Below are 13,556 nucleotides of genomic sequence, written 5' to 3'. Positions count from 1 at the left end.
GAGCCTCCCGATGGCTTCTCTGCATCGACTTGTCCCCTATAATACTCTGTTCTCTCCACAGCAGCCAGAGAGGGTTTTTGTACATGCAAATCAAAATTATCTCATTTCACATGTAGATATCTTCAGTGGCAAGCCGGGGGCCGTGGCACACGCCTGTAATCCCCAGCAGGTCCGGAGGCTGAAGCAGGAGGATCGCAAGCTCAAGGACAGCCTCCGAAACTTAGCGAGGCCCTAAACAACTTAGCAAGGTCCTGCCTCAAAATTAAAAAGGGCTGGGGATATGATTCAGGGGTAGCACCCCTGGGTTCAATCACCGGTATAAAAAAACAAAAAACAAAAAGACTCTTAGTGGTAAAAGACAATCCCAGCTCCTTTCCACAGCCCGGTCCTGCATGGCCTGGCCAGCTCCTCCCAGCCTCCTCCTGCTCCTCCTGAGCCTCCCGGCTTTGGCTTCTCCAGCTGACCAGCGGGGGCGGGTCTCAGGGCTTTGCTCCTGTGACTGTCCTGGGCGCTAGGAATGGCTGCGTTCTTCTCATCCTTGGGTTGCCAGCGCAGCCCTCTGCTCTCTGAGACCACGCGGCCCACCGCAGCCATCCCGGCCCTCACGCTGGCGCAGACGTGAAACTTCATGTTTCCCAGTGACGTCTTGGTGGGCTGCGCTCCTTCGGGTCTGTGTTCCCGTTAGATGGCAGACTGCACGACAGCAGCACGAGGCCTGTCTGGTCAACCTGGGCATGTGGCACCCAGCGCAGGTATTTGTTGAATGAATGCAAACCTGAAGCTGCGCTGGAGGGAGTGGCACCCCCCTCCGTGGCCCCGAATCTTATCTCCCACAAGCCCCCGCACCTGCCACCCAGCCTCCACTCGGCCACCCAGCCTCCACTCGGCCTCCCAGCCTCCACTCAGCCTCCATGGGTGTTTCTCACGCAGAGTCCAGAGGCCCCAGGGGGCCCGTGCACCAGGACCCGCCCCAGCCTGCTGCCCTCCAGCCTGGCCAGGATCTGACTCAGGCCAGATCACAGCTCTGGACGGGGGGCTGTCTGTGGAAGCTCGAGCCTTAGCTGAGGTCCTGGGACCCCACATGTCGGGTCCTCAGCCGGGGACCGAGGTGGAGAACGGCTGCCCTGACCAGGCCTCTGCTCTGTCGTGAGTCCTTAGGGTGTGTGGCTTCACCCTCCCTGTAGAATGAGGGGAGTGTGGGAGGGTCTCCAGGCAGCAGTGGGGAGGCCAAGAGCAGACAGGGCCAGTGCTGCCCAGAGTCCCCTGTGAGGGAGGACAGAGTCACCTGCCTCCAGGGAAGGCCTCCAGGGGAAGACTCACTTGTGTCTCTCACTTGCTGCTCTGTCCCAGGCCCTGGGACCAAGCCCCTCTCTGGGCAAGAATAAGACACCATGAGTCACTGGGAGGGAGGGGAAAGGAAAGCGCGTGTCCAGCCCCCGGCCCTGCCCTCTTCCTCTGCTCCTTGGCCACAAAACCCAGTGAGTCACTAGATTCCACTGGGGTGGGCTCAGCGCCAAGCCCCGAGATGATGGGGGCTGCTCCTGGCTCTGCCCTCTTCCCCTGCAGGGTGTTCCTGCCTCCTATGCACAGACAGACGACGAGGACAGACAGACAGCTAGAAGCCCAGGCAGACACAAGCAGACACTGGCACTGGTACATGAACACCTCGAGGACAGGTGGACTGGACAGATCAGCCGCAGAGCCACATGCTCAGACACCCCAGCAGCAAGCCCACGCATACAGGCAAATGACAGACAGACAGACAACTTCCAGAGGACACGAACACACATGCAGACAGACAAGTGAGCAGGTAGACAAGCAGACAGACAGACAAGAACTGGCAGACGGGCAAAATGTCCAGACATGCAGGTACGCAGACAGGCGGGTAGACAGATGGACAGACAGACACAGATCAACCGCCACTCAAGGAGAAACTCCCACAGACACAAATGCTTGGGAATATGCCACATGGGCACACGTGCCACACACTCCCGGGGGCAGCACCCACAGTGATCTGGGGCAACAGACAGGCTGGGGCCCCTGAGCCAGTCCCAAGCCCAGAGTCATGGAGCCCATCTGTGAAAGCAGGTGCCCCGGGTGACTTCTGAAGGCAGCCTCTGTCGCCCACCCGGAGGACATGACCTCTGCCAATTCCAAGGGACCCACCCGCCTTACAGTGAGATGAATGGAGGTTAGATAGGAAGAATGACTTCCCAACCAGGAGCAGACGTGCAGGGGTGACTCAGGTGACCGGGAAGAGGGGGAGGCTAGAAGGTAGGAGCCTCTGTTCTGGCTGCTCAAGCAAATCTGCCCTGAGCCTCGGTTGCTCAGTGTTTTCCCAAGTCCCTGCAGGGAGCAGGGGCCGCTCAGGGTCTGCAGTGCCCGTGTGGGGCTGGACATTGCCCCCACCACCAGGGCGGGACCCCTTGGTGACTCACCCCCACTGTCCCATAGCAGGGGGTGGCCCAGCCACAAGCGCCCGTTGTCCTGGTCCCTCGGCCTCTGCCAGGAGCCAGCTGGCTGAGGATGCCCTGGCTGGGGGAGGGGCAGGCGGTGGGCAGAGGCGCAGGGAATTCCCAGGGCTTCTCCGGGTGGCAGAGAGCACGGGCTGCGGCAGGGACCTGCCCAGGTGTAGTGGCCGCCTCCCCACAGCTTGCAGAGCCCCCGCCTGGGCCCCACCCTGGGGGAGGGGGATTGCGCAACGGGAGGTAAAAGGTGACAGCAGGCCTGGTGGGACAGAGGCCTCATTGTTTGGGGCCTCAGGCAGGAAGCGGGGTGCTCGGCAGGGGGCCCCCAGCTGGCTGCTCTGGCCTTGGGCCCTCCCAGGGAAACAGGTGCCCAGTAGGATGTGGGTTTGACGGAGGGCACAGTGCTCAGGGCGGGCCCAGCAGAGGGAGAGGACAGCACCAGCACGGCTGCAGGGTGTGGAGGGGCCAGTCCTGTCCCTGCCTCCTGGGGATGAGCGCCCGGGGTGTCTGCAGGTTCCTCAATCCTGCTCTGGAGGATTCCAATCATTCCTGTTGCCCAGGCAGCTTAGGGCCGCCCCCAGCCCAGGTCACCGTGACTGGGGTGTGCAAGGCCAGAGGGGGAGCTGGGAGATTTTGTCCCTGGCACTCTTAAGTCTGAGCTCAGTTGGCCCCATCTCCCGCTCTCTAGGAAAGCTCCTCGGCCCGATGGTAAGTCCTTCTTAGTGTCAGACCACAATCCTTTCTGCTTGATTTACAGTTCTACCTCCAAAAGGAACGACTTCCACTTGTCAAAATCTAAGGAGGATAACCTCAAGCTCCTTGTCCTTGGGCCTGTCCCCTCCCCTGCGTTGCAAGCCCTGAGTTGTGGTCTGCTCCAGGTGCAAACGAGCTGGCTCCTCCTCCCACAGCCCAGTGGCCCGGGCAGGCACGGCCATGGGGCGGTACAAAAGGCGGTCCCGCCCCGTGCTCCTCACTTGACTTTGTGTCCGGCAGCGCGGAGCCAGGAGGCGGAGGGCAGCCGGGGCCCAGCCCACACCCCTCACCAGGTAGGGAGCTCCTCTGCTCAGAGGGCAGAGGGTGCAGACCGAGAAGGAGCAGAGAGAGGGACGGGCAGGCGAGGGGGCCAGACGGTGCCAGATAGAGGCACAGTGGAGAGGGACAGGGGACACCGCGGGGAGTGGGGAGGGGTTGGGAAGGCTCGGAGTCAGGACCCAGGTCAGGGACAGGGAGGGGCCGAGGAACCTGGTGCAGGAGAGAGGACCTGGGGCACAGGATGAGAGCCACGCGGGGTCCCAAGAATGCCACCACCCCGTTTCCTGGTCCTCGAAGGTCCCTGTGCAGGTCAGGCAGGGGCTCCCCTCCATGCCCAGGTCCCTCCCCAACATAAGCCAAGTCACAAAGCTTGGTCCCCCTGCCCTGCGGGTCCTGCCTGGGGACTTAGCAGCCGGGGTCCCCACCTGCCGCACCTCCTGGGTTTCAACTCCAGGAAGCGGGGGTGGGGGGGGTGACCCTTGGTGTGCCAGGGGCCTCTGATGCCACCACCTCTGACCCTGCCCTCTGCCCTCTCTGGCCCAGGAGGCACCATGTGGCGCTGTCCCTCGGGGCTGCTGCTGTTGCTGCTGCTGGCTGGCCAGGGAGCCCTGGGCTCCCGGCGGGGGCGCTGGCGCCGGGAGCTGGCCCCGGGTCTGCACCTGCGGGGCATCCGGGACGCGGGCGGCCGGTACTGCCAGGAGCAGGACATGTGCTGCCGTGGCCGCGCTGACGACTGTGCCCTGCCCTACCTGGGCGCCACTTGTTACTGTGACCTCTTCTGCAACCGCACCGTCTCCGACTGCTGCCCTGACTTCTGGGACTTCTGCCTCGGCGTGCCGCCCCCCTTCCCTCCCATCCAAGGTGGGCACCAAGACGACCAAGAGGGCAGTCACCTTGTCAGCCCCAGGCTCAGCAAGCCGCAGGAGCAAGGCTGGTGCCTGGACATTTCTAGGGAAGGCTTTGCAGTGTCTGGGAAAGAGACCCTTCCCACAGGAGGGAAGTCCCTCTTGTGGTCTAACTTGATTCTCTCTAGTAAGACTGAAAGAGAAGCTGCCCCTGGGGAAGGGCAGACAGCCTCCAGTCCTTTCTCCCAGTCCTGTCCAACTGGGGAAGGTGCTGGCCCGCCCCGCTGACTCACCCTTGGGCCGATAGAGCACACAGGGGTTGTCCAGGGTCACCTCAGCCACTCTCTGCCTTTGCTCAGGATTCCATACCTCTGAGATAGGTCATACCTGGGAGGTGGGTCAGATCTCTTTCTGCCTTCAGCCTTCAGCTTTCATCACATCCTTTTCCATGCACTGGCCCTGAGGAGAAGTTCTGGAATCCCCTCCCAGGGTAGGGTGCCGTGGGGGCTCTGAGCAAGGAGGCTGCACACCGGGGTTGCTATCCCAAAGTGCTGTGTTATCTGAAGGGCATTGCTTGCCTTCTCTGGGCCTCACCATCCCCACCCCAATTCTATGCCCCAGCTTATTTAAATGGCAAAGGATTCCAGGAATGTTGTGGCTGGCCTCCAAGTGAAGCAAGAGGGATTCGAGTTGGAGTCATTGAATAACTTCCCATGTAGAAGTTGGTGTGTGCCCCAGGAGATGTCTTTCCCCCGACCCTGGGGCACTGGGGTTTGAATCCAGGGGTGCTCTGCCACTGAGCTACATCCCCAGCCCTTTTTAATTTTTAGTTTTGAGGCAGAGTTTCACTAAGTTGCCCAGGCTGGCCTTGAACTTGCCATCCTCCTTCCTCAGCCTCCTGAATTGCTGGGATTTCAGGCTGGGCCACGGCAACGGGCAGGGGATGTCTGAGTTAAAGTTTGGCTTTAGTTTCGGGGGAGTTGGGGTCGGCATGTGTGTATGTGAGAGGTGACCTGGGGGAGGGTGTCGAGGGCACCTGACCCTCTGGGGACGTGGCCACCTCAGCGTTCTCTGTTTCCAGTTCCCCTCTCTTTCCGTCCTCCAGGATGCGAGCACGGGGGGCGCATCTATCCAGTCTTTGGGACCTACTGGGACAACTGTAACCGCTGGTGAGTGAGTGGGGGCTGGAGGGGCTGGGCTCCTGTGCCTCGCGGCCAACAGACTTGGTTAAAACCCTAGCCCTGTCCCCAGGTCCTGGGGACAGATCCTCTCCCCTCTCCGAGCCTCAGCTGCTCATCTGTAACGTGGGCATTTCAGCCGTGACGGCCCCTGCCAGCTCTCACCCTGGCATTCCAACACACTCCCAGGAGCAGTCAGCCATAGTGGCCGGGCCCAGGTGCCACCCGCAGTCCTTCCCGCCCTCCTGGCTTGGGCTGGGCCACCGCCCCTCCCAACGTTCTTGCTGTCATGGGAGAGTCCAAGGAGGGGACGGGGACGCCAGGAAGGAAACCTCTGACTGCAGCATCCGCTGCCCTGGGCGGACGGGTCAGGGATGGCCGGGTGGGCAGCCAGCCAGCTGCACGGGGCCTTCCCCGGAATGTGGCCCTCCCCGGAATGTGGCCCTCCGCTCCCCCTGCCCACCACCCCGGGCAGGAGGAGGAGGGGTCCCTGGCGGGAAGTGGGAAGGGTCCTGGGAAGCGAAGGCCACCCTGGAGAGGGGAGGCGGGGCACTGGCTCCGCCCGGCCTCTGCCTGGGTCTGGGAGGCCCCAGGGAGAAGGAGATTTTTTGGAATGCGCCGCACATAGCTGTTTCTATGGCCTCACGGGGTGAGGGGTGCCTGGGCCACAGCGGGAGCAGGACTCTGGGGTGTGCTCAGAAGCGGGAGGCAGGCCCCGGGTCCTGGTGGGGTGGACACTGAGGGGTTAACACTCTCCCGGGTCCCAGGTCCCCTCTGGAATGTTGGGACCTGCTGCCATCAGCCCTGTCTGGACCTGCTCGGGCAGCCCTGGGGCGCAGGAGGCAGGACAGGAGAGCGCTGACCGACCCCTGCCAGCCCCTCAGGACTGCTCAGGTGGCACGTTCCCAGCACCTCACACGGGGCAGTGGGCGCCCTGCAGGCTGCCCGCACCTCGGGGGCTGCTGCCCACACCTTGGGGGCTGCTGCCCGCTGCGCAGAGGGGACAGAGGACAAGGGCCGCCCTGCCCCCACGGACACCTCCAGCGCTCTGAGCGCCACCCACTCGGCTCTGGCCTGGAGATCCAGCCATACTGGGGCTTGGCTCCCCTGGAGGCTCCTTATAAGGTGACATTGGAGGCGGGTGCCTCGGGCTGGCTTGGAAGGAGCAGCGTCTTGTATCAGCAGAGTTAGGAGCTCGTACAGCATCACCGAGTGCCCAGCAGCCCGCCCTCCGTCCACACCCCGCGTCCCCACAGGCCTACTGCGCCACAGGCACCATGCTGGGCCCACGAGGCGCAGCCAGAAAGGGACCCAACAGTCCTTGTCCCACAGGAGCTTCTAGGCTAATGGTGAAGGACATGGAAAAAACCCACAAATATATATAAAAACACAAGCTGCTCCAGGTGTTAGGGGGAAAGAGGATGACGGGGATCCTTGTGTAGGGTCAGAGGGAAGAAGGAAGGCGCTCTGTGGAAGGACATTTCTACTGACCCCAAGGAGTGGGTAGGAGACAGGACCAGCAGCCCTGGCCCAGGGAGGGGACATGCTTGTGGGAAGGCTGGGAGCTAGGAGTGGCTCTAGGAGGTCAGCCACGTTCCACGGGCCCCGCCAGCTGGGACGAGGAGTCCTGGGTGTCCCGAGTGTCACAGGAAGCCTCCTGGAGAGCCCATGGTCTGGCTCACTTTGCTTACAGGCCTCTGCTTCAGAGCCGGAGGGAGATGGTGGGGGGGACAGTGAGGCAAGGACTTGGCCAGGAAGCCCTTGTCCAGGCCCAGGTGAGCGGTGAGGAGGGCCTGGGGCAGGGTGGCAGAGCGGAGGGGCGAGGGACACGGCTGACCCTGCAGCATTTGGATCTGAGCAGCCGGGTGCTGTGTTCTGAGCTGAGGATCCTGGGAGAAGCGGCGGGGGGAAGGCCATTTGGCTATTTTAAATCCGAGATGCCTTTGCTCATCCCGAGGTGTCAGGAGGTCAGCTGGATGTGAGTCTGAAGCCCAGGAGAAGGGGGGCTGGGGTTCCTGTGAGAACAATCGTAGTCCAGAACAATTCCCAGCACCTAGGCGGGCCAGCCCTGGGCTGAGTACTTTACGAGATGTTACTTAATCCCTGGAAAGTGGACTATTATTATCCTGCTTTACAGACAGGACCCTGAGGGAGAGAGTTTAAATAACTCTCCTAAATTCACACAAGGAGGCCGCGAGGATTGGAACCTAGGATTGGAACCCCAGAATCTGCTCACTCTTAGCCCCCTCACTGTACCGCCTCCGTCTCTCGGTCACTTAACAAGTATTTATTGGGTGCCCGCCATGCGCTGGGTTTAATTTTCCTAGTCTCTGAAGATGCCAACCAATACCTGCCCTCACGGGTCTTAGGAAATGGGTCCAAACCATGTCAACTGTAGGGTGTCAGGGTTGGTGACCTGCCAAGGTAAACAGTAAGACAGGGAAGAGGGACAGGAAGATGGAGGATACTGAATTGTAAGGTAGGGTGACCACGTTGGGCCCAATGGCACTCACCTATAATCCCAGCGGCTGGGGAGGCTAAGGCAGGAGGATCGCGAGTTCAAAGCCAGCCTCAGCAAAAGCGAGGTTCTAAGCAACTCAGTGAGACACTGATTCTAAATATAATTTGAAATAGGGCTGGGGATGTGGCTCAGTGGCTGAGTGCCCCTGAGTTCAAGCTGCAGTACCTCCCCCCAACAAAAAAAAAAAGATAAGGTGGCCAGAGGAGGCTTCCCTGAGAAGGAGACATTTGACTGAAGATTTGGGGAAAATGAGAGTGGGCCATGGGGAGGTGGGAGGAAGGGCAGCTCAAAGGCCCTGGGGCTGTGTGAGCATTCAGCCTCGCTGGAGCCTTGGAGGGAGAGGGTCAGAGAAGGGACAAGGGGACAGATGGTGCAGGCCTTGTCGTCACCTGAGGACTTTGGCTCCTGTTCTGTGGTGTGAAGCCAATGGAGGGTTTGGGCAGAGGCACGGCATGACTTAGGTTTAGCAGGACGGCTCTGTGGCTGTGTTAAAAATATCCCGGGGTGGGGGGACGTGGGGTAACAGGGCAGGTTAAGGAACAATGAGGCCGAGTGGTAATCCCGGGGAGAGCGGGAGTGGGGGGTGGCTGCTGGACAGGGTGGTTTGGAATCCGGGGTGTTCAAGGTAGACGGAGGATTGGCCCATGGCTGGATCAGCAGGCGGGAGAGCGTCAAGGGTGAGCTGGGCGCTGTGAGAAGGTCAGGATTTGGGCTGTGGAATGTTAGTCTGGGCCGCTGGCAGGTGCCCACCGGGTGTGGAGTGGCAGTGAGGCCCGTGACTCTGGAGATCAGGCAGTGAGCTGGGCAGTGGCCACAAACTTGAGAACTGCGAACTTGAAGTTAGCACCGAAGCCACCAGGCTGGGTGGGAGTGTCTGAGGGTCCTCCCACGGTGGCCGGTACCGAATCCCAGGCCCACATTGACCCGGAGGCCGTGTCCCCGCAGAGTCCCCAGCTCCCCACTCACTCTCCTTCCCTCCTGTCCTTGACAGCACCTGCCAGGAGAAGGGGCAGTGGGAGTGTGACCAGGAGCCGTGCCTGGTGGACCTGGACATGATCAACGCCATCAACCAGGGCAACTACGGGTGAGGAGCCTTCACGTCCCCCGGCAGGTACCTGTGCTCCGCCGAGATGCACACCGAGGCGGGCACACGGCACCCCTCTGGCCAATAGGCACCCCTCCCCTCAACGTGGGGAGAGGCCTCTGAGTCCCTCCGTCCCTCTCCTTCAGGTGGCAGGCTGGGAACCACAGTGCCTTCTGGGGCATGACGCTGGATGAGGGCATTCGCTACCGCCTGGGCACCATCCGCCCATCTTCCTCTGTCATGAACATGAACGAGATCTATGTAAGTCCACCCTTGCCTGTAATGCCAATCTGCAATCTGTGCCCTGCTCCTACAAGGGCTCAGACCTGTCCCCTATTATCAGGCTGTGTGTCCCTAAGTAGATCACTGCCCTCTCTGGGCTTTTGTTGCCTGCTTATAACCAGATGTACTGCACGAGAGGTGCTGAACTGTGTGGTCCCAGATTGGTCCCTCCTGCCTCCTCAGCCTGGGAAAAATGTTGTTGGATCCAACAGAGCTGGGCCAGGGCCCCAGCGGCCAGGAGGTCACCTTGGTATTTTAGGAAAGGAAGGACTGACGCTCTTCCAGTTCTGGCCAGAGAGCAGCATTTCTTGGAACAAATGCGGACCCAGCAGAACCCCTAGGGAGGAGGGGGTTTCTCCCTCCCACCAGTGGAACCCTCTGGGGGAGGAAGAGATGGGAACCAGGTCAGGGGGTGAGGTGGGGGAGCTTCGTGCAGCAGGACTGGGCTGGAGCACACACAGAGGGTCTGTCCATCAGCGGCAGGCAGGGGAGACACAGGGGCTGGCCCTTCCTGCAGAGAGACCTTGGCCCAAGGCTGGGGTGACCAGCCCCTACCCCTGCCTTACTTCTGCGGCCTCTGGTTATTTTCTGCCTGGTGCTGTTTGTCTTGGCCGCCTGCCTGGTCACGGGACGCAGCTGCTTCTTCCCTCCCCTGCCCTTTGGGGCTTGGAGGCCAAGGCCCTGCAGGAAGGAGGGTGTGGTAGATCAGAAGGGGCAGAAGGAAAGGGCAGGGGTTGGCAATGGAAAGTGGGCGACCCGGGTGGGGCCACGTCCCCATTGCGGCCTCAGCGCCTCACCTGTAAAGCGGCAGGAGGCGCTAATGGCGCCTGGTTCTTCCACTCACCTTGGAGGTGGAGGCGGCTGGAGTCTCATGCCACAGGAGGCCCTGGCTCCAACTGCAGAAGGAAGGCCCCAGATTATTGGTGGTCCTCCAACACCACAGTGCTCCTGAGGGACAGGCCACGCTGGGGCAGGCGGCAGACAGGGCCACCTTTGCCTTGCAGACGGTGCTAAACCCAGGGGAGGTGCTGCCCACGGCCTTCGAGGCCTCTGAGAAGTGGCCCAATCTGATCCACGAGCCGCTGGACCAGGGCAACTGCGCAGGCTCCTGGGCCTTCTCCACGGCAGGTGAGTCTGAGGGCAGGGCTAGCCTGGGGGGAAGGCGAGCCAGGGCCTGGCCCTGACGGCCCCTCTGCTTCCCCCAGCTGTGGCATCTGATCGGGTCTCAATCCATTCTCTGGGACACATGACGCCAGTCTTGTCGCCCCAGAACCTGCTGTCCTGTGACACCCACCACCAGCAAGGCTGCCACGGTGGGCGTCTTGACGGTGCCTGGTGGTTCCTCCGACGTCGAGGGTATGCAGCAAGGGGCTGGCGGGGGAGTGGGCAAGGCACCTGTGGGCAGGGCCTGGGCCATGCGCACCACATCACTGACCCTGTTCCCTTCTGCTGTCTCCCAGGGTTGTGTCTGACCACTGCTATCCGTTCTCGGGTCGTGAGCGGGATGAGGCTGGTCCTGCGCCCCCCTGCATGATGCACAGCCGGGCCATGGGTCGGGGTAAGCGCCAGGCCACTGCCCGCTGCCCCAATAGCCATGTCCATGCCAATGACATCTACCAGGTCACTCCTGCCTACCGCCTGGGCTCCAATGTAAGTCTGCACACGGGTGAGGGGGCAGAGGCAGGAGAGCTGGGGGTGACCAGAGGCCAGAGCCTCACTCTTGATGGGGGCTCTCCTGCCCAATCTCCTCCCTCCAGGAGCAGGAGATCATGAAGGAACTGATGGAGAATGGCCCCGTCCAAGGTGAGTGTTCTCTGCCCCGGCTCCAGAAGCTGGTGTCTGCTCGAGGCTAGGTACGGTGGCCCAGGAGGTCTCTACGGCACTGAGCAGCAAGTGCAGTGAGGCCAGGCGTGAGGCTTGTCCCCTCCTCACAGGCAGGTCCCGGATGGAGTCTTGCAGGGTGAGGTCCCGGTGTCTGGGCACATGGAACAGCAGCAGGTCCTATGATGGAGGACTAAGTGGGGCCTCCCTTGATCTCTGCCCACAGCGCTCATGGAGGTTCACGAGGACTTCTTCCTGTACCAGGGTGGCATCTACAGCCACACGCCCGTGAGCCTGAGCAGACCTGAGCAGTATCGCCGACACGGGACCCACTCGGTCAAGATCACAGGGTGAGAGACTCGTGGGCAGAGGGAGACTGGGGGCAGCAGGGCTTGCACTGGGGACCTGCTTTGAGTCCTTGTGACCTCTACCAAGTCAGGACTGCCCCCCATGCTTCAAAAGGAGAAAAAGGAGGCTCAGGAAGAGGAGGCCCTTGCTCTGAGTCACACGGAGAGTGGGAAGTTCTTAAGAGCTCTAGAAACCATTCCTTAATTAGACAGTGATAAAACAGCCCTGGGGACAAAACGACAGACGAGGTTTCAAGAGTTGCTCAGCTTCTCTCACCTCAGCACCTGTCCCAGCTCTGGCAGGTACAGGAATCAGGGCAGGTCACTCCGCCAGACCTCAGTTTCCCCCTCTGATACCACAGGAGAAGGTGGGATCAATGAAAGGTCCACTAAAGGAGTGTGTTTGCAGGGGAGTCTGGGGCCTCTAAGGTGCCCACACCCTCCAGGTCTTTTCCTCCAGTCCCTGGTAGGTACCCCTCTTTGGCTGCCCAAGCAAGGGAGGAGAGGCAGATGTGTGAGGTCCCACCCTGTGGGGCCCTGGAGGACCAGGTCCACGTTCTCTTCTTTTGTCTCCCCCTTCCCCTCTACCCTTGGTGTCTCCCCCACGCTGAGCTTGGGCACACAGACTCACAGATGGGGGGCGGGGCTGAGGGGATGCAGAGAGGGACAGAGGGTCCCCAAGTCCTAAGAGTGTTGCTCAAAAAGCAAAAAGGGTTCCCGCCCCCGAGAGCGGGTCAATCAGCTCCCTTGCCCCTCCCGCTCTGCCAGGTGGGGAGAGGAGCGGCTGCCCAACGGAAGGACGCTCAAATATTGGGTGAGTCCCGCCGCCCCCGACTGCTGCCTCTCTCCTGCTCCCTCTTCGCCCTCTCCCCTCCCCTCCTCACCGCACTTCTTATTCCCAGACCGCGGCCAACTCATGGGGCCCCTCCTGGGGTGAGAGGGGCCACTTTCGTATCGTGCGAGGCGCCAACGAATGTGACATCGAGAGCTTCGTGCTGGGCGTCTGGGGCCGCGTGGGCATGGAGGACATGGGTCATCACTGAAGTTGCAGGCACTAAGCCAGGCCAGGCCCTGGGGTCCCCATGGGGCGGCCGGTAGAAGAGCCCCCAGCTCGCCCTCCGGGGCGGCCCCTGGTGCAGGCGGGCGCCTGGTGCTAATCCCAGAGCCTGATCTGCTGACGCAGCGCCCGGCCTGGGAGCCCGGGCAGGCGAGGCTGGCGAGCCCCCAGACCTCCCAGCGGGGATGAGGCAGGGCCTGGCTGGCAGGAGGGGGCCTGAGACCCTGGGCCCCTGGCACTCCAGCCCAGATCCACGGAAGCCAGGACACCGCCAATCTCCAGCCCCACTACCCCACCCCACTCCTGTATTCTTGTTTTTCAGAGGTATTTATTTTTCTTTTCACTGTTTTAAAATAAAATCAAAGTATGGATGACTACAGTATCTCGACGCTCCAGGGTGGAATGCCTGGCCAGCGCTGGGATGGGACTTAGCCAGAGGGCAGAAAGGACTGCCTGAGCCCTGGCTGGTTGGTCCGGGTGGGTGGAGTGGACATCTTAGTCTCCATTCAGTCCTAATCGTCAGTGCCCTGGGCAGTGACCCACTGGGAGGCCAGAGAGGGATGGCATGGCCTTTGGCCCCCTGGGAATATGGAGACCGTGGGAACCACCTTTCAGACGCTGACTCAGCCCTGCCTGTAGGGGCAGCCAGCCCACCAATCAGCAGAGCTGGCGCCAGCGCCCAGTGGGCAAGGGGGGCACAGCCCCACAGTGCTGGGACCTCTGTCTCTGCAGATCATCTTCTCCAAGCCACGGGGGGGGGTGGGGGCTGTCACCTTCCCTCCTCCTGGGTCAAGCTCAGCCTGCCTAGGTGCCCTCTTAGCCCCTCACCTCACCAGGCTCCTAGTGCCAGCAAAATACACCCCGACCTCTGCCTGACTCTCAGGATCTGCCAACCACTGTGCGGCACCAGTGTCTTCACCC

The 13,556-nt window shown here is 61.6% G+C and overlaps 1 protein-coding gene and 1 long non-coding RNA gene across 7 annotated transcripts in view; one reads left to right on the top strand and one right to left on the bottom strand.

Moving 5' to 3' along the window:
* The window catches only part of LOC308655221, a 29,034-nt gene extending 23,592 nt beyond the window's left edge, over positions 1-5,442 (bottom strand). For all 5 annotated transcript variants that reach the window (XR_014023421.1, XR_014023422.1, XR_014023423.1 and 2 more), the window contains exon 1: positions 4,733-5,442. This is a non-coding gene — a long non-coding RNA (uncharacterized lncRNA). The remainder of the gene's footprint in view (positions 1-4,732) is intronic.
* TINAGL1 (tubulointerstitial nephritis antigen like 1) lies at positions 3,360-13,017 on the top strand. Of its 2 annotated transcripts, none has more exons than XM_081305140.1 (12): positions 3,360-3,514; positions 4,044-4,361; positions 5,451-5,514; positions 9,036-9,128; positions 9,275-9,389; positions 10,415-10,538; positions 10,616-10,766; positions 10,871-11,060; positions 11,168-11,213; positions 11,458-11,581; positions 12,347-12,392; positions 12,481-13,017. In XM_081305140.1, exons 2-12 carry the CDS (start codon positions 4,052-4,054, stop codon positions 12,619-12,621), a joined length of 1,404 nt encoding a protein of 467 aa, XP_081161266.1. In that variant the 5' UTR covers positions 3,360-3,514; positions 4,044-4,051; the 3' UTR covers positions 12,622-13,017. The 2 variants fall into 2 exon arrangements, with proteins under 2 accessions (XP_081161266.1, XP_081161265.1); XM_081305139.1 differs by lacking the exon at positions 3,360-3,514 and adding an exon at positions 3,607-3,809.
* The last annotated feature ends 539 nt before the right edge of the window (positions 13,018-13,556 follow it).

The sequence above is a fragment of the Spermophilus citellus genome (genome assembly GCF_964194105.1).
Source record: "Spermophilus citellus genome assembly, chromosome: 9".
Classification (NCBI taxonomy): Eukaryota; Metazoa; Chordata; class Mammalia; order Rodentia; family Sciuridae; genus Spermophilus; species Spermophilus citellus.
This window is presented reverse-complemented; position numbering and strand designations above follow the sequence as displayed.

What these genes read in the sequence shown, in the direction of transcription:
- TINAGL1 (XM_081305139.1), top strand. Translation starts at nt 3,767, where the DNA reads ATGCCACCACCCCGTTTCCTGGTCCTCGAAGGTCCCTGTGCAG. An exon ending in TGAACATGAACGAGATCTAT is followed by an intron (nt 9,390 to 10,414) that starts GTAAGTCCACCC and finishes TTTGCCTTGCAG; the next exon opens with ACGGTGCTAAACCCAGGGGA. An exon ending in GGAGAATGGCCCCGTCCAAG is followed by an intron (nt 11,214 to 11,457) that starts GTGAGTGTTCTC and finishes CTCTGCCCACAG; the next exon opens with CGCTCATGGAGGTTCACGAG.